This window comes from Muntiacus reevesi, chromosome 2 (assembly GCF_963930625.1).
Source record: "Muntiacus reevesi chromosome 2, mMunRee1.1, whole genome shotgun sequence".
Lineage (NCBI taxonomy): Eukaryota > Metazoa > Chordata > Mammalia > Artiodactyla > Cervidae > Muntiacus > Muntiacus reevesi.
In genome coordinates this window covers 264,900,362-264,910,307 of record NC_089250.1, presented here as the reverse complement: position 1 = coordinate 264,910,307, position 9,946 = coordinate 264,900,362, and the positions used below count along the sequence as shown (strand labels likewise).

The 9,946-nt window shown below is 64.7% G+C and overlaps 1 protein-coding gene across 1 annotated transcript; it reads left to right on the top strand.

Moving 5' to 3' along the window:
* Window positions 1-1,846: 1,846 nt before the first annotated feature.
* On the top strand, window positions 1,847-8,835 carry NKPD1 (NTPase KAP family P-loop domain containing 1). Its single transcript, XM_065920638.1, has 4 exons — window positions 1,847-1,946; window positions 2,793-3,224; window positions 5,349-5,480; window positions 6,857-8,835. Exons 1-4 carry the CDS (start codon window positions 1,847-1,849, stop codon window positions 8,665-8,667), a joined length of 2,475 nt encoding a protein of 824 aa, XP_065776710.1. The 3' UTR covers window positions 8,668-8,835.
* Window positions 8,836-9,946: the final 1,111 nt, after the last annotated feature.

The window sequence follows — 9,946 nt, the reverse complement described above, 5'->3', positions numbered from 1 at the left end:
CTGGACGCTGCTCAGTGGTCGCTCCCCCACCTCCCAGGGGAAACCTCTGCTGGCGCCATCACCCCAGCAGCAGCCACAGGGAGACAGGACCCTGGAGAGCAGAGGGGCCCCCCCTCCAAGGTATCTAAGGTGCCTCCTCCCCACCCCCACCCCCCAAGAATGTCTGCAAGGCGCCTTCACTACCCAGCACTAAACACTGCCTGCAAAGCCCAACTCAGCCTCCCTAAGACCTGGGGTGGGGGGGACTCCGTGGGTCCTGTTTCCTCATTTGCAGGGCAGGCCTGCATCAGGAGAAGGGGGGTTACTGTAGAGAAGCGTGTGGGGAGTTCCCTGGTGGTCCAGTGGTTAGGACCCTGTGCTCTCATGGCCGGGGCCAGGGTTCAGTTCCTGGCTGGGGACCCCGGATCCCACAAGCTGTGTGTTGGGCCCCAAAAGGGAAAAGTATGTCCACCGAGCGTGGCTCCTAATGAGCCAGGAACTTGCGTGTCGTCACTTTATGTGAAGCATCTGGAGCAGCCGGTAAGTGGGTCGGTTGGCGCCTGTTGTCGAGTGCCAGGCACTGGGCTCGGCGGACTCCCGACGGCCACCAGAGGCCGGCCCGGATGCCAGTCCGCTCAGCAGTGAGGAAGCCGGGCTCAGAGATGGGAAGTCACCCGGCCCGGGAGGAGCTGGCACCCAAAGCTGGGATGGCTCCTTCCCTGGGCCTGGGCTCCCGGCTTCCTTCCTGCCCGCGGTCGAGGCGCCCAGACCTGCAGACCGTGTGGCGGGGCCCTCCCTGGGCGGCACCAAGGCCTGCTGTCTCCATACCTTACCTGGAGCACCCCCAGTCCTGGAAAGTGGGGCGCACCAGATGGGGACTGGGAGGGCTTGCTGGGGACGGGGCGGGGACGAGGCGGGCAAACCGGTCGGGCGGCTGGGTTCCGGGCTCCCAGACTCCGGCTCCGGGCCTCCGCGTAGTCGGGGTGGCGCTGACGCTGCCGGACGGAGGGGCTGGCGCAGAGCCGGGGCTGGCGCAGAGCCGGGCGGGGAGCTGGGGCTGTGAGGCTGCCTTCAGGTACGGGGAGACCCCAGGCCCGGGCGGGTGTGGGGTGGGGTAAGTGGGGGTCACGCGCCTGGTCCCCAACCCTCACCACCCCATTTCCTCTGCCCCTCGGCGGCCCCCCCCAACCCGTCCCTGCCTCTAAACAGCATCCTTCCCATCCTTAAAATGGGCACCTCACATTTTAAACCCCAGTGCCCCCCCACCGCCCAGTCTCATCCCCAGTTTGCTCTCCCGGCCTCTCCCAAATCGGACCACGCCAATTTCATTTTCTCCCCGAGAGTCCCCCTCCCTCCAACCCCTCATTACATCCCTAACGCCCCAGCCCTGAGACTCCAGTCGCTCACTGGGTGGCTCACTGCTCCCACTTCTCATCACTGATTGTGCTGGTTTCAAAGGCGCCAGCCCCCACGTCCCACAGGACAAACCCCCAATACCTAGTTCCCCCCACCGGTTTTACTCAGCCACCCACCAGCTCCCAGTCCACCCCAACTCAGCACCCCCATTGTCCCAGCCTCTTGGAAATGCCCAGTAGCTCCCAAACACCCCAGATTACCCTCCTTAACACCGTCCAACCTGGGGCCTCGCCGACCGCCCCCCGCACCCCATCCAGACCTCCCAGTGTTACTTGGAGGAGCACCTCCACCCAACCTGGGTTAACGCGGCACCCAGCATCAAGGAGGGGGCTCATCCACGGCAGGTCTCAGGGAGCTGCCCCGGGGAGTGGCTCTGGCAGCCGCCACCCAAGGGCGCTGGGCACTGAGCTGGGCGCCTCCCGCCCCCTCCCTGAGCAGGCCCCCGGCCGCCATGCACCAGCACTACACCGTCCACTTTGCCAAGGGTGCCCTGCCCCCCCGGATCGCCGCCGAGCGCTACTTCTTGGACCCGGAGTTGGGGCACCGAAAAGGTAGGGGTTCAGTTTTGGGGGGTCCTGGCAGCAAGGAGGGGTGGCTAAGGGGGATGGCCAAGCAGAAGAAGACCCTCAAGCCCCAAGAGAGAAAAGCCACCAGCACTCACCATAGAGACGTCTGCACACGGGGCTGTGTGGGACCCTGGGAGGCTCACCTGGCCTGCCCTCCTCCCCCAGCGTGGGAAGAATTTCCTCCCCGAGTCACTAGGCCTGGGGGGACTGCCCCCCACTTGGGGGGAGCAGTGTGGTGGGAGGGAGGGGTCAGAGGGCAAGCCGTAGCCCCCCACAATGAGCGTATGAAGGAAGTGGGGGGTCCAGCCTCTCATTGTGACCACAGGTGCTCCTGCTTGGTGTGGGGAGGGGGTGGTTATTGCCCAGCAGGGCTGATTCTGCCTCCTTGGGGCCTTCCAGGGCAGCCCCTTTCCCGAGGGCCTCATCTGAGCTCAGATGTGAGGCCTACCCCCCTTTTCCTAGTCCCCACCCTGTCCCCTCTCCGCAGTCACCTCCCGTCACTCTGGTCTCTGGACCAACCGGGCCAGCTCCCAATGGAGTATTCTCAGTGCCCTCACTGGAGGACACCCGAGAACTGGGGAATTTGGGGGAGCAAGAACTCTGGGACAGCATCCCCACTCTAGTCCCTGACCTGGCTGAAGCCCAGGCCCCTGCACCTCCTCCCCTTCCTCCCACCCCAGCCCTGGGAGCGCGCAGGACGAGGCCTCACCCTGTTCTCTTTTCTCTGATTTCTCCTGAGCCCCCGTCCACCTGAAGACCCGACCCGGTTCCTGCCAGTGCCCTCAGGGCTCGGGGACCCAGGCCCAGTCACCCCCACTTCCTTCCTTCCAGGATGCTGTCAGCAGGGGTGCCACGACCCAGCGGCACCTGGCACCCACAGGCCCGGTCGGCCGACCCCCCAGGCATGCCGGCAGTCGGCCTACCACGGCCACCAGGGGGGGCGCGGCGGCTGTCGCCGGGGCCCCCAGCCCCCGACCCAGCAGCAGCAGCAGCAGAGGCGGCAGCCCCAGCCCCCGCCTCCCAAGCCCCTGCAGCAGCATCTCTGCTCTGTTCGCGGGGCCCAGAAGCGGCCACCTGCAACCACCGCTGCCTCCGCGCAGCCGGCCAGCGCCCCCCAGCCGCCCCCCACCTCACTCACCGTGGCCATCGACGGCCCAGCCCTGCCCTCCGCAGCCGGCACCCTCCTGGAGCCCAGCAGGCCCTCGGACGCCCGGCCCCTGCCCGCCCCCGCAGCCTGCGGCTGCTTCACCTCCTACAGCTCCGGTGCTCACCCAGCCTCCCCTTGCCAGGCTCTGTCCCTGTCACCTTGCTTCCCGCAGGGGCCTGGGGCCTGCCCTCCTTACCCCTCCGTCTGGGCTCTGTCTGGAGGGCGCTCGTCCCTGACCCTGGGCCTCGGGGCAGCCACCGCTGCTTCACCTGTCGGGAGCCAAGGGAGCTTGCTGGCCAGCTCGGGGGTGGGGGAAATGGGTCAAGTGTGCGGCTGCAGCCAGAGGTGTGGAGTGGCCTGGGAGATTCAGAGAGCAGTGCAACCATGGGAGGGGACTCGCCCTCTGTCAGTGTCGTGACTGACATTGACAAGTGACACCCAGCCACTCATTCATTCATTCTTTCATTGTGTGACTAGGTATAGACACCTACAGGAGCGCCAGGCTCTGTTCTGGGAGCGCCCCAGGGAGCAGGGCAGACAGACTGCTGCCCTCATGGAGCTCACATTCTGTAGGCAGTTGGGGGAGGCGGGTTTAAGGAAACAATAGGAAAATTCAAAAGAGCATCACTGGGTGATAACCATGTTGGGGGAAGGATAAAGCAGGCGGAGGAGATGGGGTCTGCAAATTAAGCAGGGTCATCAGGAAAGGCCCCAGTAAGTCGACATTTGAGCAAAATGGGGCAATTCTCTTGAGTCAATGGCAAATGCACTGACTCTGAGGTGGCCGGTTCAAGGGACAACCAGGAGGTACATGTGGCGGGATCTGGGAAGGCGAGGAGGAAGGTCAGACAGGTCCGAGAAGGTGGAAGGCAGCCAGATTCTGTGGACCTCCTGGCTGCAGTGAGGGGTCGGCCTTCTCCCCTGGAGAGGCAGGAGCTGTGAGGGCCCAGAGCTGACTCGGGACGTGACGTGACAGTCGACTCCTGGAGTCCAGGCGAGGGGCTGGCAACCTGACCAGGGCGGTGGTATCAGAGGTGGGGACTCACACTGGTTTCCAGGTCTGTTTTGAAAACAGAGCCCGGCTGAGCTCATCTCCAGGTCAGGCACAACCTCATCAATAGAGAAGAAATAGGACGCAGCCTCATGGCCACGATGCCCATTTCACACACTGGCAAGTAGAGGCTCAGTGAGGTGAGGTCAGCCAGAGCAGGCTCAGGTCCTCCCTGGCTGCCGCCTCAGCTGGCTGTGGCCCTAGTCTGCCCCCTGCCCTCCCAGCTGTGCCCCCAGGCCCAGCGCTGGCCCTGGGCAAGGGATGGATAACGCAGCCCAGAGGCCTCTATGGAAGCGGGCGTGTCATCCCCACCGAGCACCTCGAGGCTGGCCAGTGCCCCCCCCCGACTGCAACCCAGCCACCCTTCTGGCGCCCCAACTCTGGGTCCAAGAACTGGCCCTCAGTGGGGGCCCAAAGCCGGAGAGCAGGCCTGCTCTGGAGAGTGGGCTGTAGCACTTGCGCATTGAGTCCCTCTGCCAGGAGTCAGACAGGACAGCTGCGCCCTGAAGGGCCACCCCAGACCATGACATTGACAGAGGGCCTGGCCTCACCAGACCCTTGGGCGCTCACGCTCTCCGGCGTCTCTGCACCCCACTGTTCAGAGGAGGGGGCCTAGAGGCAGCACTGTGCATAAGGTCATGTGCAGAAAGTGGCCAGGACCAGAAGCCATGTCTTCGTGGGGCTTAGGATCAGTGACTGTGGGCACTGGGGCACAGAGAGGGATCAGAGTAAGGGGTGGACAGGCAGCTGAGGAGCCTGTGGCTGTCCGGGCCCGTCCATGCTCCAGCCAGGCTGGCAGAGCTGGGAGAAACTCACACGGCAGGGCTTCTGAGCATGGAAAGCAGTGTCTTAAGTATTTGAGGGCCTGGGAACCTCGAGAAAAGTTGGTGAGATTTTTTCACAGGGGGATCATGATGAGCCTGGTGACCTGGGGTCAGGGCAGCCATGTTCCCACACACCTCTGGGTACGAACCCAGGACCCAGATGGGCACACCTGGTCCTGGAGAAGGGGGCTGCCTGCGGCCGCAGAAACCTCTGTCGGGGGCTTTGGCCTGAGTCGCAGCTGGGAGACGGGGAGGGGGTTGCCGGCGGTGCAGGAAGAGGGCGATCACTGCAGAGGGCAGAGGGGAGGAGGGTGGTGCCTGGTCAGCCTCGCTGACTTGGGTTTCCCCACCCCCGGCACCCCCAGACATCTTGACAGAGGATGACGTCTACTGCAGCTGCCTGGCCAAGACTCTCTGCCACGTACCCGTCCCTGTGACTGTGGGTTTCTATGCCCCCTTTGGCTGCCGCCTGCACATGATGCTGGACAAGATCACGGGTGAGGACCTGCAGGTGTTGGGGGAGAGGGATTAAGGGAAATGGAGCCTTGGGTCCCTGCCCCGCCCCAGGCTTCCCCAAGACCTGCTTGCCCCTGAGGTCAGTCGGCCCCAGTCCAGAGGTCCATAGGTCAGCATTTACCAGGTCCCTCCCCATGCCTTTGCCCACCCCACCCCCCCGCCGCCCCGCCAAATCCACTGCAAGGAATCTTTCTAAAATACACATCTAGGAGAGACTTCCCTGGTGGTCCAGTGGTTAAGACTGCATGCTGCCACTACAGGGGGCCCATGTTCGATCCCTGGTCAGGGAGCTAAGACCTCACATGCCACACACTGCAGTCAGAAAATTAAGCAAATAACAGCAAAAAATAAAATACACATCTAGCCCTGTCCTTCCCCTGCTCAGAAGTCTCCCATGGCTCCCCAGCACCCTTGGGAGAAAGCCCAGGCTCCTCGACGAGGCTGCAGGCTCTTGCCGAGTCCCTCCTGGGCTCTGTGCTCCTCAGGCCCATCTCTTCTCCTCAACCCGGGCCCAGGGCCGGGCACCCACAAGACCCCTGACAGCTAATGTTAACTGCAAACACGAGCTGAAACTTAACCAGGTTCAAAGCCTGCTGCAGCTCAGCCCCCAGCCCCAGTCACCACCAGAGAAACCGGAGGTGACTCACCCCTGCGTGCCCGGCCCTGGTGAGCACCTGCTAAGCAAGCCCACATCATGTTGTTGCCACAGAGCAAACGGCAGGGTCCTGGGAGGAGAAAAGATCTGGCCAAAGGCAAACGCAAACAGAGCTTCTGGTTCACTCACTCACCCTCCCAGCAGGAAGGTCCTGCCCCAACCTCTCACGATCCAGTCCTCCAGTCTCCCAGCACCCAAGGCCGCGGGGTGGCCAAAACGACCGGGGCCCTGCCCTTCCTGTGCTCACAGACCAGCGCGAGAGACAGACCTGTCCCCAGACAGGGAGGACCCAGCATGGGCAGGGCTGCAGCGGAGGAGCTCAGGGTCACCTGACCCAGCTTGGGTATCAGGGAAAGCTTCCTGGAAGAGGTGACAGCTGAGCTGAGAGCTGGAGAAGGGGCAGTAAGCCAGGAAAATGGGAGCCAGGGGGTATCCTTGCTGCCCTGCATTTCTCTTCCTCAGCACCTGGCTGCCCCCAAGCCATCCTCTCTACTCTGGGGGCTCTATTTCTGCCTCCCCTCTCACCTCCCCCACCTCAGACCCTCCCCTGATCAAGCCTGGCTCCAGGCCTCTCCTTCCGTCCTTGTGCACCTGCCCAGAGCTTGAAGATGGCCCCGCACTCCCTAACATCCACGCCCCCATGCTGGTCTGAGCCGGTCCCGCCGCTCACACCGTCCCTCTCTGCGCCCTCGGTCCCCCCAGCGCTGATGCAGCAAGAGGCAGCCCAGCGCGAGGCCGAGGAGCTGGAGCGCGTGCAGTGGCGGCCGCGGCCCGTGCGGGGCTGGGCGTTCCCGAAGCTGCTGTGGTACCTGGTGTTCCTGCAGCCCATCATCACCGAGGTGCACCTGCGGCGCAGGAACGTCAAGTTCCTCTTCATCCGCTTCAGCGCCTGGCAGTACGCCGGCACCGACAAGCTGTGGGCCGGCCTGGTGACCACGCTGTGCGAAGGCATCCGCCACCAGTACGGCGCGCTGCCCTTCAGCGTGTACTCGGTGCTGGGCACGAAGGCGGCCACGACGCTGGGCTTCCACCAGCGCGAGTGGCAGTGCCGGCACCGCGTATGCCTGGCGCTGCTGGCGCTGCTGGCCGTGCTCAGCCTGGGCGTGGGGCTGCTCTACCTGTCGGTGGGCGCCCGCTCGCTGAGCCACCGCGCCACCAACAGCAGCCTGCTCCGGGTGTTCGGCGGCGCGGCCACCACGCTGTCGGGCTCCGGGCTGCTCATGGCCGTGTACTCGGTGGGCAAGCACCTGTTCGTGAGCCAGCGCAAGAAGATCGAGCGGCTGGTGTCGCGCGAGAAGTTCGGCAGCCAGCTGGGCTTCATGTGCGAGGTGAAGAAGGAGGTGGAGCTGCTCACCGACTTCCTGTGCTTCCTGGAGATCTACCAGCGGCGCCGGCTGCGCGTCGTGCTTGAGGTCACCGGGCTGGACACGTGCTACCCGGAGCGCGTGGTGGGCGTGCTCAACGCCATCAACACGCTGCTGTCCGACAGCCACGCGCCCTTCATCTTCATCCTGGTGGTGGACCCCAGCATCCTGGCCGCGTGCCTCGAGAGCGCCGGCTCCATGAAGGGCACGGCCGACAACGGCTACCTCTTCCTCAACCGCACCGTCACGCTGCCCTTCTCGGTGCCCATCATGGGCCGCCGCACCAAGCTGCAGTTCCTCCACGACGCCGTGCAGAGCCGCGACGACCTGCTCTATCGCGAGATGACGCGCAAGCTGCGGCCGCCGGGCGGGGCCGGGGCCAGGGGCGGCGAGGGCGCGCAGCTCCTGGCGGTGCAGACGCAGGCGGGGGCCGAGCGCGCGCAGAGCCACATCGACGCCGAGGCGGCGCGCCGCATCCGCGAAGCGCTCTTTTGCCTGCACGACGAGCGCGACTGCCTCTACGAGTACGTGCCCGACAACGTGGTGTCCATGCGGCGCATCGTCAACACCGTGCCCATCACCGTGCGCCTGCTGCAGCAGCAGCAGGGGGACTTCGGGGGCCCCTCGCCGCGCCAGGCCGTGGCTTGGGTCGTGCTCGCCAACCAGTGGCCGTGCCGCCTCAGCTGGGCCCTGCAGTGCTTGGAGGACCGGCAGCAGGCCGGGGGCGCTCCCGAGGCCCGCGCGCGCCTGTGGGACGTGTTCTGCGACCACAGCCGGGAGCTGCACACCATGACCAAGCCGCTGAAGAACGTGCTCGACCTGGACGGCGACCCCGAGCTTTTTGAACGCTTCCTGGGCGCCGACTTCCCCTTCACCGTGGCCGAGGCGCAGAGCCTCCTGCGCTGCACGGTCAACCTGGACCACTCCATCCGCCGCCGCATGAGCCTCATCCGGGCCGTCAGCACGCTCAAGCCGCCCAGCCCGCCCAAGTCCCCCGCCCGCGACACCCCCCACACCCCCAACGGAGCCAACCACGCCCCCGGGGCGGCCCGGGCAGGCCACCCTGCAGGGCACGCCCCTGTGCATGCCAGCGAGGCCCACCATCCCCGGGACTGGGCTCAGGGGGGCAAGCCCAGACCCATGGCTTGAGCGCCTTTCACTCAGGGGCAGGCCAGCCCAGGTGGGCCTCGAATGTAAGACTTATGGGCACAACACTTGCATCTGCACAGATGAGTGTGTAGGGGGCCTGAGTGGGCTCAAGACCCAGGGGCCAGTGTCCAGAATGGGGCGTGTGGTGCCTATATTTCCCAGATGAATCTATGAGCCAGGGCAGCTGAAGGCCGTGGCCACCAGAAATGGGACAGCATGTCAGTGTCTGAGAGCCGGGGCCAAAGGACCCATGAGGAAATCGGGGTTCAAGTGCAATAAATGAAAATGTGAAAGCCCCCAATTGGTCTTCCTTGATGAGGGCAGGGAAACAGAGAAGCAGAGATGGCCCTGGCCTCCCCAGCTCAGTGAGGACTGGGCACCAGGCCTGCCCTGTCCTGCCAAGTCCACTGCATTCCCAGGGAGTCAGGCAGGCTCAGCTGGCAGCCTGCTCGCTGACATCCCAGAGGCGGGAGGGGCTGTGGGGGCGTCGGGCGAGGCTGCGGAGGCAGGGGCGATGAGGGCCAGACGGATGTGCTCCTTGACTCAGTGGGGCACACCCAGGCCTCAGGGGATCCAGGTCCCTGTCCCCACACCTGAGCTTGCCCCTCCGTGGGCAGGGCAGGAGCTGGCATTTCCGAGGGTGGTGTCCCCAGTGACCTCAGCAGGCTGCTCCCCTCCCAGGGTGGCTCCTCCCCTGGCATAATGGGTTAATTTGGCTTCACTGGCACTGCAGTCTGGAGGAGCTGGTAGCACTGCCTCCCCCAGACAAGTAACTGTCCAGGGAGGATGGCTGCCTTACGGATCACTCCAGGGCCACCGGATGAGTCCCTTGAGGAGGGGGAAGTGGAGGTGCAGAGATGGGGCACATGGAGGCAAAGTGGGGGGCCTCCTAGGGCCGGCCTCCACCATCCTGGCTCATCACCTTCCTTTTCATCTCAGGGACAGAGACCTAGGGTGGGGGTGCCACTCCTCTGGGCAGCTTCCCAGTTCTCACTGGTCAAAGAGCCACAAGCTGAGGCCTGTGGTATGCCTGGCCCAGTTCAGTGGCTGGGGGGCGGGGGTGGGTGTGACTTCTGAGCCAGGACCCTGAGAGCCAAGAGGACCATCCCAGAGGGAGCCAGGAGCTCTGTGAAGACACCCACCCCCAGGCCATGCAGCCTAGTTGGGGGTACTGCCCTCATGCCATATCTCCAAGGTTGGGTGCAGCACCCCAACACCCCTGGCCAATAACTTCTTCAATGTTATTGATGGGGCAGAGAATCAGCCTGTGACTTGAAAG